The 16,510-nt window shown below is 47.3% G+C and overlaps 1 protein-coding gene across 4 annotated transcripts in view; it reads right to left on the reverse strand.

The window, feature by feature from the left end:
• Positions 1-16,302, reverse strand: part of NOTCH3 (notch receptor 3) — a 60,507-nt gene extending 44,205 nt beyond the window's left edge. For 2 of the 4 annotated variants that reach the window (XM_081185793.1, XM_081185792.1), the window contains exons 1-2: positions 16,087-16,302; positions 2,426-2,507 (exon numbers count right to left, since the gene is read on the reverse strand). In XM_081185793.1, coding sequence (XP_081041919.1) covers positions 2,426-2,507; positions 16,087-16,183 — 179 coding nt within the window. In that variant the 5' untranslated portion in view covers positions 16,184-16,302. The remainder of the gene's footprint in view (positions 1-2,425; positions 2,508-16,086) is intronic. The other 2 variants (XM_081185795.1, XM_081185794.1) reach the window with 1 other exon arrangement.
• Between the last annotated feature and the right edge of the window lie 208 nt (positions 16,303-16,510).

A 16,510-nucleotide genomic window follows, 5' to 3' on the forward strand; every position in this document is an offset into this window, starting at 1 on the left:
CCACAGTATGGAACCCCTATTACAGAAAAGCAACTGCATCACACGGCAATATAAAATCAGCCCTGGACACTACCGGCAGCATCAGCAATGCCCTTAGAAGCAAGGGTACTCTCCCACCCTTTAGCAGGGCGCCTGTTAAAACACAAGCTCAAGATCAAAAGAAGAGGAGGACAGTCTAGCAGCAGCTTTCAAACCTATAAAAACAACAGGCATCTGTACTGACAGATCCCCATTACAACGTTCCAACAAGAGACATTCTTTGTCTGATAAATGATCTTTTTTAAAAAATAAACCAAGCTTTGTCATAATTTTAACATACTATGAAGATTAAAAATACATATTTAGTCTAATAAATTCATGAAACAGAAATATAGAGACGTTATGACACTTCAAATATTCTAAATTCCATTAAGGCAATTAATTCTCAGGACATAAAACAAACACAAAGAATTGTCACATATATTAAAATTTTAAACACTATAAACACTTAAAACACCATTAAGATGTACAGTGGAACCTCGGGTTGCGAACATGATCCGTGCGGGAGGCACGTTCGCAACCAGCACTGTTCGCAACCCGCAGCGCGGCATCTGCACATGTGTGGGTTGCAATTTGGTCTTCTGCACATGCGCAAAGTGTGATTTAGCGCTTCTGCTCATGCGTGAGCGCCGTAGCCCGGAAGTAACCCGTTCTGGTATTTCCGGGTTCGGCGCAGTGCGCAACCCGAAATAACATAACCTGAAGCATCTGTAACCCGAGGTACCACTGTATTTATAATGTAGAAATCTTTTAATCTGATAAAATATTTCTCCGAGCATATATAATAAAGCTTACTTCCAAGTAGGCATGTATAGGATTATGTTGTAAGATCATATCAAAACATCAAAAAAAAAAAAACCCCAAACACCTGCAAAACATTTTAGCAATTCACAAGTTTTAGTTTATTAGATTACGTATTAAAACATAAAGACATTACAACTTTAATTTTGTTAATAAAAAAATGCTTGAGATTTGCATATCTGAAGTATCGTCTTAAATTCCAATAGAAAGGATTACTGCATACCATACTTTGTTTAGCATTCCAAAACTTCTTAAAGAGTTCCCATTCCTGTTCAAATTTGTTCACTTTATGCCTTTCTTCCTTTATAAGAGCCCATGTGATTATATTCAAAATTGCTAAGGCCCATAATGTAATCTATCCTCCCTTTATCTGGGATATTGTCCTCCTTTTCCATGATAAATTATCATATTTTAGGGTCAAAAGAAATGAGACAGTGGAAGAATTTCATAAATTCTGATTTCAACCTAAAAACAGTTGTGTGAGGTGTTCCAAATTTGATCAAAGGAGTCTTCCTTTAACACCTTGAGCCATCCCACCATCATGTGTATGTTTTCTGCTGTGGGATTAATAGCAACTACATGAACAGGAATTGAGATTCAGAAATGGAGGGGAAGTGTTAAATCCTAGACCAGGGCAGGGAACCTGTGGTCCTGCAGAAGTTGTTTGACCACAACTCCCATCATCCCTGGCCACCAGCCACACTGCTGGGGACTGATGGGACCTGGAGTCCAATGACAACATTTGGCAGGTCAGAGGTTTCCTAACACTGCCCTAAATACACACACCCATTGCAGCTGCTCAATTCAGATCTAGATCTTCTTCATATCATCTCTTTGGGCCCTTAGCTCCTTTGTAGATTCATATTAATATAATTGTTGCGGTAACCAGAAAACCGGTTCTTCTTCCCTCTTTTTTCCTCCTTGTAAGATGTTTGTTTACCACATTTTTATTCCACTCTTCTTCCCAGGAACTTAGGGTGCCTTACATTGGGGGCGGGCGTGGGCGGGTTATCATATTTTATCTTAACAAAACAAAACACCACCCCTATGAGGTAGTTTAGGTAGATAAATAAGAATTGGCCCAAGATCTCCTGTCTTTAGTGCTTCACTGGTTAGCAGGAAATCAAACTCAAGTTTCCTTAAATTAAGTCCAATATGCTATCCACTCCAACAAGTGGATGTCTCTAAATGGACGTTGAGACCAAATTATTCCAGTGTCCCATGGCAAACAGAATCCCAGCTGAAGAATAGTCAAAGTATGCAGTGGAAGCCAATCTGCACCAGTCATTAGTTCCTACAGGCCTAATGCAAAGCCACTGAGAACGATGCACGTCATGTCATGACTTTTGAAGCATTTCCAGGCCCCATATTTCCTAAACTATACTGCAACCTGTCAACAGAGCTCGCTGCTCTCCCACTTCAAGCCAAGCAGCAATTTTTTCACAATGACAACTTTACAGCTCCCAAATTACACTACTAGTCTGCCCTTTGAAGGCAGTGGCCCAACCCTACAAACCCCCAAGATGGTTTGACGCACTGGCTGTTGTTGAACCCATGGGCAAAGTTGTGCAAGGGTGTCACTTACATGCAGGCAGCTATCCCGTTGGAGTAAACAACACAGCTCCCACCATTCTCGCAGGGCTTGTCGCCATCCAAGCACTGTATGGCTGTAGGGAAAGAGAAAGAGCTTGGTTAGAGCATGCCATTGCACAGCTGTAGGAACAACAAAGCAATGCCCAGGCTGTGAAGAACAGATCTAGCAAAAGTTGCCAGTCACAACAGCTCAACAAAAGCTCCCATGTACACTCAACCTGGTGCAAGGACAACAACAACGAGGAAACAACTATTACCATCATGCCACGAGCTCAAAAAGCACGTCTTATGTGTTATAGTCATGCTTAGCTCTTGCCCCAGGATAAAGGATATGGACTGAACTTGTATCTTTTGCTTTTACAATCTCCACTGCACCCCCAAAGCAGTGTTTTACTCATACAAAGCTGACTTATACCAAGTCAGACTATTGGTTTATATAGCTCCCTACTGTCCACACCAGGAAGGATAGACTAATACTGCTGGACTCCCAACTCCCATGATGCAGCCACAATGGCCAGCGGTCAGGAATTATGGGAGTTGGAGCCCAGCAACATCTGGAGGGCCACATGCGCACTGTTAGAAACTCAGGTATATAAAACTAGGCACCAAATGACATCTTGAATCTAGGTTGTGGTCGCCACAACAGAATGTCTATTTGCCAGGGGATTAGACTAAATGACCCCCAGAATCCCTTCCAATGCCACAGTTCTATGATTCTATTATCTCAACTACTTTGCTTGACTGTAGCTTGCTCTTACAACAATTCACTTGTCCCAGTATGCAAGAAGAAACATACACAGTGGAAAGGGAAATGGTACTAACTATGGAGTAAGGCAGAGATTTTTCAACTGTGATTGCCAAGCTGATGCCCAGAAATCTCCACACCGCTGCAAGTGGACCTGTGTGAGTAGCAAAACGCGCCTGGTGCCTGGCTTATTTTAAACACTGCACCCCTGGTCTACACAACTGGCAGCATCTCTCTAGGGGTTCAGACAAGAATGCTTGGAAATATTAGAATTGAGCCTGGGACTTTTTGTAAGCAGAACTTTGCCACCAGGCTGTGGCCCTTCTCTCTCTCTCTCCCCCTCACAGAAAACCTTTTCACTTAAACAAGATGATAATGGCAACTGAGAGCAGATTCATCCCATCCCAAGCATTGCCCACAGTCCCACAACAGGAGGTTTTTCTTGCTAAAATTATCATCCATGGAACAATTCATATATGCTATTATTGTTAGGCTTCTGAACACACAGAGAGATGGAAATCATAATTGAAGGTCTGCAGATGCATCTTCAAGGGGTCACGTCAGACAACACAAAACAGGAATAAGGCAGAAATGCTTCAAACGAAGGGAGTAGACAGAATTTCTCACAAGCCACAAGTAGGTTTAGCTGGCTCAGTTAGTGCAACCTCAGCCTCTACACTGCCCAGTAACTAGAGACCGGCTTCATTGGCAAACGTCAAAAAGTATGCAGAATACCATCAAAAGTCATAGGGAAAAGAGACATTCTGCAGAACGGCAGATTTCTCCCTTACATTGGTTTCCCACAATCTAGCAAAGAGAGGGGCAAGCACAGGGATCCATCTGGAATCCCCAAGCAACCAGGAAGGGAAAGACAGCAGTTTCTGGGGGACTGGGCATTCTAGAGAAGACAGAGATCATCTGAGGACTGCAGCTAACCAACTAGAACAGTGTTTCCCAACCTTTTTTGGGCAAAGGCACACTTGTTTGAAGAAAAAAATCTCGAGGCACACCACCATTACAGCCCCGTGACGTCAGCGCGCAGCGTCATGCCGGGAGGGACGCACGAAAGTGTAAGTTTCAATTTTTTTCCCTCCCCCTTGCCGGGGAACCTCCAAGCTTTGGGGGTGGGGGGGGAGGAGGCAGCAAAGCGAGGCAGGAAGGAGAGCGCGGCTTGGCTGGGTGAGCTTTGGCAGAGAATGAGAGCCGCGAGGCGGGCGCTGCGGACGGAGGCGCTGCCCGCCAAGCTCGCAGGCAGCCAGGCAGGCAGACGGCGAGAGCCCCGCGCTGGGCAGCCTCTCCTCGTCGTCGTCGCCCCGCCTCTCGCCGCCCAACTCGCCCGCCTCCCTCCAGGCAACATCTCGCGGCACACCAGGCAACATCTCGCGGCACACTAGTGTGCCGCGGAACAGTGGTTGGGAAACACTGAACTAGAATCACTAAACAACCCAGCAGTCTCAGATCATGGCGAGTCATTGGAGTTATGGAGATTCCACAAGTACTTGGTGACCTCTGACAACTGCCACTGAGAGAGCTAGCTGAAAGTGAGATTCAACCTCCACAAATCTGTATAGAGAGCCCTGTGTATGGGGAGGCTAGTATTTTTAAGAAAACCCTGCAAAACTCAAAGTGGAAGGACAAGGGCCTTGCAAAACTGGCACAGAAAAATGGGGAGCCTGCCGTCTTCCTCTCCCTCCTATGTGCCATCGTGAGTGAGTAGGAGGAGCCATTTAGTAAATGCCCAAGCTAAGCCAAGCAAAGCACGTCCCCTGATGGGGCCCAGGCTAGGGGAAAGAACCACAGGCACCCATCTCTGCCAGCCCTGAGGGGGTGTTTGAGTGCCCTCTGAAAGGAACAAAATTAGAGACACATCCATTCCCAAAGGAACCCCTTTTCAGGCTCAAGAGACACTACAAGTGCTCTGGGCCTACTGAAGGAGGGAGATGCAGCCGAGCAGCAAAGGGATGCTGGCTGAGACCCCTCCCCTCTCGAGAGCAGAGAGAAGATGGAAGGAGCTGGGGCCCAGGCAATACACTCACTCTCAGCCATTTCCTAGAGACCCACTTGTAACAGAGTGCGTGCCCAGCACACAGATCAGTCCCAGACAATGCCTCTCCCCCCTCCACTGCCGCCCCTCACTCTGTCAGCATGCAGAGCCAGCAGCAGCACTGCAGCAAAATGTGCTCTCAGCAACCGCCCTGTATGCAGACCATATTAAATTCCCCCACACCCAAAATGAACCTACGCCACTATGGATTTCACCCTCCCCACAACTTGAACAACGTGTAACTAGCAAAGGCTGCATACAAATACAGTAGGTGCAGGCACTCTGCTCACCAAAACCTAAACAGTCAGTGAGTTTCTTTTACACATACACGCACTCTTACAGGTGAACAATATGGGGCAACCATCTCAAACACAGCTAGCAAGCACAGTAATGAAAATTTTTCCCAGCAAAGTTGCGTGTGTGTACACATACATACACACACATGCACACAATGCCAGGAGCTCACAAAGACATCAAAAACACACCCAGCTTAAGCACATGTAACACTGCATACGTGAATATGTACACAATCTCACAGGAAGTATAACATGCATAGCCAAGTATCTCAGCGGGAAGCATTCCTGACACAACGCAAACCCACAATTCCCTACCCTTTCGTCCTTTCCAGAGCACACAGCCAAGTTTGAGCCAGTGGAATGCACTCCCCACATCTCCAACTCTACAACCAACATTCCAACACGTGGACGCTTTTCAGACATGGGCACCCAAATGTAGAGGGCCTTGCAGCCATAAACACAATTCTCAGCTCTTGAATGGAACCTTATCTCCAAAGGAAAGGCCAGACCTAAACCTACACAGAAGCAAGCTAGTCTGAAACCAGACTGCCTAAAATGTGTGGCAAACCAAGGGAATAAGGGATCACACTTCCCTCTCATATATACATGGGATGGGATGGAATTGCAACATGGGCTACAGTGGCAAAGAGAAAATATTCTTAGTCCTGTTGGCCACCCCCTCCCAAAACACGGCAAGGCAGAAGATGAACTCATAACAGCCTTGATTTTCCACCTTCCAAAGAGAGGGAACACAAGCAACCCAAAGAACTTTCTTTGCTCAAATCAACAGTAGCCTCCCCCAAACCCCAGGAAATTAGCTCTCCAAGGCTCTAGCTTTGCATCAAACCGTCCAGAAACAAGTTAGAAGGCAAATAGGTTTCATGCTCTTTAAAGAACCACTGGGAATAAGAAGTGGCAGAGGTCACCCTTCAAGGCAGTGAAAAGCCAAAGACTACAATTGAGGTGCTCTGGCTCCCACTGCTTTGACTGCTTAATCCTCATGCTCTTTGCAGGGCTCAGCCAGATGCCAGGAGTCCTGGCTTCTCACCTCCACCCCAACCATCCCCTCCTTAAATGACAAGCAGCACTAAACATGCAAGCAACACACACACACACAGAGAGAGAGAGATTATAAGGGTTATGTGCCCAAGGGTCATCTCAGGCCAATATTTAGGGCTCTGTCAATCAACAAGTCTATGTAAACAATCAAACAAGTTAAGAATTCAGTCTTGTTTGTAGAAAACCACCAACCAAGAATCATTTTATAAACACCACGTATTATGCCCAGGAGGGACGCGGGTGGCACTGTGGGTAAAACCTCAGTGCCTAGGACTTGCTGATCGTATGGTCGGTGGTTCGAATCCCCGCGGCGGGGCGAGCTCCTGTCGTTCGGTCCCAGCTCCTGCCCACCTAGCAGTTCGAAAGCACTCTTAAGTGCAAGTAAATAAATAGGGACCGCTCTGGCGGGAAGGTAAACAGCGTTTCCGTGTGTTGCAGGCTCGCCAGAGCAGCTTCATCACGCTGGCCACGTGACCCGGAAGTGTCTCCGGACAGCGCTGGCCCCCGGCCTCTTCAGCGAGATGGGCGAGCAACCCCAGAGTCAGACACGACTGGCCCGTACAGGCAGGGGTACCTTTACTTTTACCTTTATTATGACCAGGAGGAGGGCAGTGGGGAGCCTAGATTTTCCTGCAATAAGGGGTTAAGGCTTCAGTGCCTTGCATTAGTTCCTTGCCCTTCTCTACAAGCTAACACAAAAGTTAGGCAAACTAAACAAACTTGCTTGATTTATATAATTTATGCAGCTTGCAAGATTCAGCACAGAATTTGGACTATGATAGCTAGCAATATTTTGTCTTTCCCAAACTCACACAGCTGTGTCCATAATAAATCTTATGAAGGACAGCACACCTCACCCAAGATGTCAGGTGCTATGTTTGCTACTCTGAGCTCCTTTGGGAGAAAGGGCAGGATATAAATTTAATAAAATAAATAAAATAAATATTTGAGGCCTGATGATCTGGTCTCACTGAATCCTTAGTGGCATGTTGGCCCATGCTGCAATAATGGGTTTTTAATCAAACATGTCTTGTAAGAAAGAAAGAAAAAACCCAGAGAATTTATCTTGTAAAGACACCCTTAAAGTTTCAAGCATTTAAGACACTTTTAAAAGAATTTGGAGAAGTAAATGCTTCTCTATCTCAGTGACCTCTGTTTCCTCAACAACAGCATCATTTCTCTCCAGATACAATTTCTTAATCAAGAAAAGCAGCATTAGCTACACTCTGAAACCACGGATTTTTCATTGCACCGCATGCCTAGATATACTGTATATTTGCAATGATGGTTTCATCATAACTATTATAGCATGCTAACCATGATCTGATTGATAGGACTAGTACCCATGTTTAATCTTTGTAAAGCAAAAAAGCAGTAACCCTTGATGACTGCAAGATCTGTTGTTCTTTCACAATTGTCTACTCTGGACCTTCCTGTTTAAAAACATAGGCCTCTGTAGTTCCCTGTGCATGCAGTTTGTGTAGCAAAGTTACTAGCATGGAGCTTGATCTTTGGGCATTTCACAGGAGCCCAGCACCTTGGGAACGAATGCACTACTGAATCACAGCTCATAAACCCCTTTTTGCCCAAGTGTCAAGCCACCACACTTTATTTGGGGAACATTTTGTGCTTTGCAGGGCAGACATTGTTTCTAGATCTCCACCATAAGTGCACACAGCAAATGCCTGAGGGAGACTCACATGCCTTGGAAGAGACATGAAGATTAACCAACTGGAACTCCTTGGGTTCTGTCCATTCTGTATTCCATGTACAATCGTACCTTGGAACCCAAATGCCTTGCGAGTCAAACGTTTTGGCTCCCAAACGCCACAAACCCGGAAGTGAGTGTTCTGGTTTGCGAACATTCTTTGGAACCCGAATATCCGACACGGCTTCCAATTGGTTGCAGGAACTTCCTGCAGCCAATCAGAAGCCATGCCTTGGTTTCCGAATATTTTGGAAGTTGAACGGACTTCCGGAACAGATTCCATTCAACTTCCATGGCACTACTGTACTTTCAGATGGACGATACAGTGTTCACTGCAAGACATGCAGGAAGCATTCAGGAAATCCCTGTGATGTTAAACTTGCAAATGGATCTGACCCAAAGAGCTATAACAGTTTACCTACTGACTTCTCATTCTGCAAGACCATCGTAAGTTGTTTCTTCAAGACAGAGGCAAGAATGAGGTGACAGTTGTATGGCAAGATTCTCCACTCCCCACAAAAGACTCAAATTATACCATGAAGACCAGTATCATGTACCTGATAAGGGACTAGGGTTTTTATCCCACCACTGTAGCTACGCCATAATATACAATCAAAACCATAATACTGTATCAATTGCAGAGCAGGTCTTTTGAATTCTGGCCTACCCCTGACAACACATCATAGTTTATTCTACTATGACCTTGACATCAGGCTTGCCAAGTTCATCCCTTCACAGCACAGGATGCCCTTGAAATGCCTTAAGAAATATATCCTCCCAGGGCTTGGCAATCCAAGGGTGCAAAACAACCCTTCCTCCAATGGAAATTCCCACTTTTAAAACCTATATTTCCCAGGACGCTTTTGGCTTAAAACCAGGTCAGATATGTTGACACTAGCTGGGGCTGAAAGAATCTGACTTAAGGATAGTCAGGCTCTGTAATAAAGTTTGCAGTATGAGGAACACAGAGATGGAGCACATGCATTTCAATAGCATGAGGTCACCAATGGGAGGAAAGGATGCTGTGGGACAAATGTCTCTGGAAGAGGCACGTTGGCACTAATTCTTCCCAGCAGTGAGGTATGTTTCCTGGGAAATTATTAATAGGACAATTTTCCAAATTAGTGTCATTTGGATACAATAATTTGCATCAGAAAACTTTCTGATGCCCTAGAGCAGGGATGGGGAACCTGTGGCCGTCCAAACGCTGCTGGTCTGAAACATCTATCATCTCAGGTCATGACTATGCTGGTTGGGGCTCATGGGACTTGGAGTCCAACAACATCTAGAGATCCAGAGGCTCGACATCCCTGCCCTATAAGAGTGATCTACTTTGACATGTTTATTTCACTTGTATTTGTAAGCAAAGCTAAAAACTTTGAAATTGCCAAGTTTGCCTGATAGTTATTTGCAATTAGGATCCATTCAGTTACTAATGAACTTAAAACAACGTAAAATTTTCTTCAGGGAAAAGGAAAAGCAGTGGAAAATTTTCCAACTAGCAATCCAAGAAGATGTATTACTGTATTAAATACACATGGAATTCCATTGCTTCATTTTCCTTTCAGAAGTGCGAGCACAGTTGGCTACCACGTCTCAATTAAAATTTGATAAAGGGTCCTCAGATCAGCTGAAGCTGACAGCTGGATCTGGCTTGCACCTCTCTACTTGGCCCTTCCTGAGTGTGAGCAAAGGCCCTGGAAGCCAGGATTCCCGAGTTCTGTTCCAAGCTCTAGATACGGGTGAAGTCAGGGAGGACCAGACTCCAGCGATTCAGCCAAATGTTCTGTCAACACATAGGGCATTATATACATCTTCTTCTGGAGCAAAATATCACCACTCAAAGAGGCTCCAACTTGGAAGTCTGCCTGCAAATTCATTCTTGGAGTTTGAAGCATTTCTAACACTTCCTTTAGGAAGAAAATTTTGCCTTGCTATGACCTCTGTTTGACATGGATAGCTATTCGAAGAACCCATTTCAAGCCATGAAAGGGAGCGTTGCATGCGATACAGAATGGGAGATCCAATCCCGCTTCTCACATTAACTGCTTGAACGATCTCCATGTGATTAAAAGAGGGGGGAGAGAGCCAATGGTGTGAACCCACTGCTCCCTACCCCTTGATGCCAAACATTGAACATGGGTGTCTCTATGGCAGGAAAGTCTATGCATGCAGACCTCCTGGGCTTCCATGGAAGTCAGAACCCCAACTGGACCACAGTTGCTCCTCATTCTAGGAGTCAGTGCCCACGTGGAGTGAATGACTAGCTCAGAAAACTCAAACCTGGGGAACTCTTGGAGTTTCTCAGTGATCCAAAATGGCAGAGAAGCTTTGACACCTTGCCCACTGCTATCCACAAACTTCTTGGCCACTGGAAGTACTTGGTGCACCCTAAGGTATACTCTCTATTAATGTAGGTTGATGGTAAGGCTTAACAGACTTAGCCAATGCCCCCACATGAAGAGAACATGCACACTATGCTTTATATAGTGTTCAGGAGTTCCATATCCATATCCTCAGGATATAAGTAAATGGAGAAAGTCTGTGCTAAATTCTGAAAGTTTGAAAACCACTCACTACCTCACGGCAATAAGCATGCATGTTACAAGCACTGCTTGCCTTTTTCAAAGGAATCAAAACCTACAAAGCAACAGAGACAAAGAAAGAGTCCCAGAGAAAAACCTCCTGCAATTCCCCATCTTCTTTTAACATGTTGACAGCCCATGCCTTGGGTACCACCCACATATCTTGGTTACCATGTAGGGTGTGGTTGACTGATTCCAGGCCCCTATTGGCAGGCACATATAAACAGGACTCATTACTAACAAAAAAAGAAAGAAAGAAAATTCTGTGCCAAGGTATACAGAATTCTGAGCCAAGAAAAGCTGAAAATCATGACCGGGATAAATTATGCAAAATGAGAAAATTTGCGTGAGTTGCCTATCTTGCATAATTTATTCTTAGTCACAGGGAGGGAGAAACAGCTATGCGTGGCACCAAAGACCTATTTCCTGAGCAATGGAAGCCCTACTCAGCCTCTCCCAGGTTACTGAAATGTTCCCAGGCGTTGCTGAGCCCTACTCAACACTGCAGCAGACATAGAAGCCAGGAGCTTGCTTTAAAGAATGAGCACCAAGATTCACAGGAGGCAGAGTTCCTCACCCAATACCAAGCCTTCTGCTTGGAGAAAATATACTTGGCCTGACTGCTAGGCTGGACCATTGGAAGCTGCCAGACATTGGAAGCTGCCCATCTAGCTCAGTACTGCCTATGCTGGCTGGCAGGAAGAGGCTCTCCATGGATGGCATTTCCAGCCCTACCTAGACATGCTGGGGATTGAACCAGGGACCTTCTGCATGTAAAGCAGATGCTATACCACTGTGCTACGGCTCTTCTGTGTATGTGGGGACAGCAGTAGCAACACCCAGCAGAGGACAGAAATGAGAGGAATTGGGCCTTTGCTGCAAAAAAGTTACCACTGCATAGCCCAAGCACAATTCTGGCTTTTAAAAGGGGCAGGTTGAGTCACAGCCGCGTCCAAACAGCAGGAGCAACAATGTGCCCCTCTCCCTCACCATCCTCCTTCAGGCCCTCCAAAACAATGAAAAGGAGAAGAGTTTACCATTGCTCTCAGTCCAAACGATGTGATCAACATTTGCACTTATTTCCGATCCATTCTGACTTTTATCAACCCAAACTGAATGCAGGTGTGATTAAGCAAGCATCTGGGAGGTCCACAGCAGGCAACCCAATCCTGATTTCCTTAGACTGGTTACCTGTGCTTTTGAATACAGTGGTACCTTGGGTTAAGTACTTAATTCGTTACGGAGGTCCGTTCTTAACCTGAAACTGTCCTTAACATGAAGCACCACTTTAGCTGATGGGGCCTCCCACTGCCACTGCACGATTTCTGTTCTCATCCTGAATCAGAGTTCTTAACCCGAGGTACTATTTCTGGGTTAGCGGCGTCTGTAACCTGAAGCGTATTTAACCTGAAGCATATGTAACCTGAGGTACCACTGTACATTCTGCACAGAAGCGTGGTGAACCAGGATCCATGCATATAATGGGACTCGGATGCTGCTTTCAACCCACACACATTCCGCTGAGGCTAATAAAAAGGAAGTGTGGCTACCTGTTAGCGAGGAATCTGGCCCCCCCAAAGTGACTAAGTGCAGCAGGGCTGTGTGGAGCGGCTCCCAGGCTCTCTCCAGCTGCCTTTGTTAGCTGGCTAGCAATGTGGGCAGAATAAAGGGGCAGGGAGTTGAATGGCCAGCCGGCTGGCCCTGCTATTGCATCTGGAGGGGCTGCAGCAGGGAGGCAGCTGCTGTGTCTCAACAACTCTGTGCACAGACAGCTTCAGCTCACAGAATCTACAAAGGGGGTGGGAGGGTGAGGGGAGAGATTCCTCACTGTGTCCACACAAGAAACACAAAGAAAGGCAGCAGGATTAGATACTGCGTAGTCAGACATGGGCTCAGTACCATCAAGACTTAGGATACTCACTTACACAGACACAACTGAAGGCAAGGAAACCTATTGCAAAATGGAAAACACCAACTAAAAGCCCCAAGGGAAAGACCTCTGGATGATTACATTTATTCTTTCTAGAATTGACAAAAACACACACACCCAGATTTGCACTTTTGCAGTCTCGCCATCCCCACAAGCTTAAAAAAAAGGAGGGGAAAGATTTCAGATACACACAGAGGGTGCCATTAATGACAAAGCTGTGTTACTATCAGATCTGGAAAACTGCGTAGGCAGGGAAGATTTCCTTCCCAATTCCAGAGGATGGGATGGGAGCATGTGCAAACTGGATTCAAATAATCAATTCCACCAATCTCCAGGTTCAATTTTGTATTGAAGTATATTAATTAACGGCATAACTTGGCGCTTGTGTTTTTGGCAAAGCTTAGCACGTATTTAAATGCTCACATTTGAGTCCCTGCTCCTGCCAAATCAAACCACAAATTTCCATTTGAAATTTAGTAATGTTCACTTTTAGGCAATGGATTGCACCCGTTTTGGAAGGGAAAGGCTATGCCAGTTAAGAACGCTGCATATGTTACAGAATTCAGATGCATAAAGAACAAAGACAAAACACATGTACAATGATCACACATGCAGATCTTTCATGTCATGGCATGTTGCATACATTTTCTGGGAAGCCAAGGCCAAATCAGGGTGGAAAAACCTCATGTGTGCCCGATCATGTGAAGCAGCCCTTGGATGAGGGCTTCATCAAGTGAGGCACTTTCCTGCAGATCATCACATTGTTATCAGCGCAGCCAAGCAGAAAAGAAGGAACAGCTTTGGAAGAGACAAAATGTCTGGCTTGCAGACACTGCTGTGGACTAGGCCTAAGTGTCTAGCCCTAAGGTTCATATGCATACTGTGGTAGAAAGCGGCCTGCTTTCTCTCTCACACAGGGCCCGTCCTACTAGGCAGGAGTCCCAACCCTTGCATGACCCTCATCTGATACAGCCCACACCTAAAAAGAAAGGAAGAAAAAAGACAGCACTCTGCCAATTCAAACTCAGAACACTCAACCAGAGTTGGCCCCTCACCCTGAACCTCCTAGTCTTAGAGGCCCTTCAGATGCTGTTCTGGGAAAACTTGAGGACAGGGGTCCCAGTGCCTTTCGCACCATTTTGAATTCTCTAGAGCCATTAGAAATGTTCCCGTGTGGCTCAAAGCAGCAGCTCGGAGCCCTTGTCTGGCGCAAGACCGCCAGGGCTTCGGCAGCACTGCGGTGGAGTTGCTCAACCAAGAACAATGCCCTGTCTATGTCCAGCCAAGCAGCAAGCTGGCGGGGAGGGGAGGAGGGGATTCATATTCCCGGGCACCCACAATCCACAGCATATCCCTGGCCTCCTGCGTTGGACGAGCCGCACATTCCCACGCACTGGAGCACCAGCTGGCCGGGAGCGTTCTAATAAGCAAGGCCGGCTTCCCCAAACCAGTCAGGTGGCTTCATGGGAGAGTGAAACCCAGGCTGAATAATAGCCCCACGTTCTATTTACCTTTCGCTGCAATTATCTCATCCCTGGCATACTGCTGCACGTTTCATAGGGCAAGCAAGTCGCTGCACGACACCCAATTAAATCATCTTATCTCCCGTTTGCATCACAGTATATTCCCAAGCGCACAAATGGGGGAAAAGCCGGCTTGGTGGGGGGGGTGGGGAGGGAGAATTTCAAAGCAGACTGAGCCACTGCAACTCCCCAGAAGCATGGGAACTGGCTGGCCCAGTTGCTGAGCTGTGCACTCCCTAGCATGGCTCCAAGACGCGTTCCCAGTTTCACAGTCAGGGATCTGCAACTTCGAAGCCAGCCACAGACTTAGCTCCTTTGGGTAGGAAACAACAGTGCCATGCCAGGGCTATAGAACACATAGTGCGAGAGCAGGATTGGCTTGAGAGGCACTTGGGCAGCTTCTTGGGAATAGCTTGCAGCAACAATAAAAGTTTGTGCATCCAGCAGAATGTGTAAGGGGAGGGCGCGCGAGGGGGCGACAGCTGCTACTACATCTGCCCAGATCATCAACACCCTTCCCTTTGCTATCCTGTACACACAATGCGCAGCAACAAAAGCTCTATCAAATTCAATGTCAGTGTGGGTGTAAAGCCTTCCAAGGAGGCCATTTCATGACAATCCCAAAGGAGAAAAAGGGAGGCGTGGGCGTCACCCCTTAACCCACAACCACCCCACTTACCAGCAAATCATTTCACACACACACAAACCAGCACACAAACTTGCTACACAAATATAAGTTCATGTATGTACCTCTTGCATATATTCCATGAGAAAGAGAGGACGAGTGTGCCTTGCACATGCAATACATTTTATGCGTTTTTAAACATACGATCATGCGCACATTCACAGACAAACTCACATACACCAGTTGCACAATCAAGCGCACTAAATTCTCAATCCATGCCGTTTACCAAATGCATTTGCATGTCTGCACAACAGGCGTGTTAAACCATTTATTTCCTCCTTTAAGCTCTTACACAAACTCCAGGCTTTGGCAGAACCAAACTCCACAGCATACCCGGTTCAATAAAACCTCAATGGGATACCATAGAAAATTGAAAGCTTCTCCCTCCGCCAGCCAGCCCGAGCAAGATTTGCTTTGCAAGGAGCCGAGAAAGAGAAACAGAGAGCGACGGCTACAGCGGAGACCGAGAGAAGCCAGATCCGAAATCCACGCTCCGGTTTTTCCAGCCGCTCCGGGCTGGGAAGCTTAAACTGGCTGCCGAGAAAGTTTACTTCAAGTAAATAAAAAGTGCAAGATTGTTTCCCCGCAGCTCAAATCAGTGCCGGCGAATTAGCACCCCCCGCCCGCCCGCCAATCCATCCTAATCGCTCCCTCCCCTTCACACAATCGGTAATTAAACAACGATCATTTATTTTCTTTGTGGCCCGTTCCGTAACCCTTTCCCCTTCCCTCCCCTTCTTCTGGCGTGGGGGGGGGGTGCGGAAGAGAGAAAGAAAAGGACGGGGATCTAGCCGGGAACAAGGAAAATAACTTCAGGGTCCCCCACCCACCCACCACCCGCTGCCCGGACTGGAGGGAGATGGCAGCTCAAGGCACCGAGGAGCGCCAAGGGGACTCCGAGAGGCTCCGGCGAAGTTGCTTCAAAAGTTTGAAAAGAGGAAACGAAGAGGCCATGATCGAGCCCGGCCGAAGCGGCGAGGGCTTTCTTCCCACCCGTGCTAGGCTTAACGAAGCCGGAGGGGCGAGCGCACTGTGTCCCGTCCTTCCCCCCCCCCGACACCCCCGAGGTTCTCCTTACCTGCTCCCCGGGTCAGGCGCGCCAGCAGAGCGATGCCCAAAAGGCTGCAGCCCAGCCATGCCCGCCACGGGCCCCCGCGCCGGGACGCCAAGCCCATTCCCCCCTAAAGTCCTGTTGCCGCCCTATAGATCCATGGAAGGGGCCGCGCCGAGGCTCCAGCCAGACACCAGGACACCGAAAGCGCGGCGGCGGCAGCGGCGGCGGCGCCTCCTCCTCGCTCCCGGACCCTGGGAAACTTCTCGGAGTGCGAGCGGGGCGGGGCGACCCCGCTGCCCGGGGGCGGGGTCCGCACCCAGCCCGCCTGGCCTGGCTCGGCTCGGCTCCCACGCTCCCTCCTTCTCTCTCGCCACCCCCCTACTCAACACCCCCCACCGGCCCCTCCAGCCCGGGCGAGGATGGGGCGCAGGGAGAGGGAAAGGAGAGA

Source organism: Podarcis bocagei, assembly GCF_964188305.1.
Source record: "Podarcis bocagei genome assembly, chromosome: 2".
Lineage (NCBI taxonomy): Eukaryota > Metazoa > Chordata > Lepidosauria > Squamata > Lacertidae > Podarcis > Podarcis bocagei.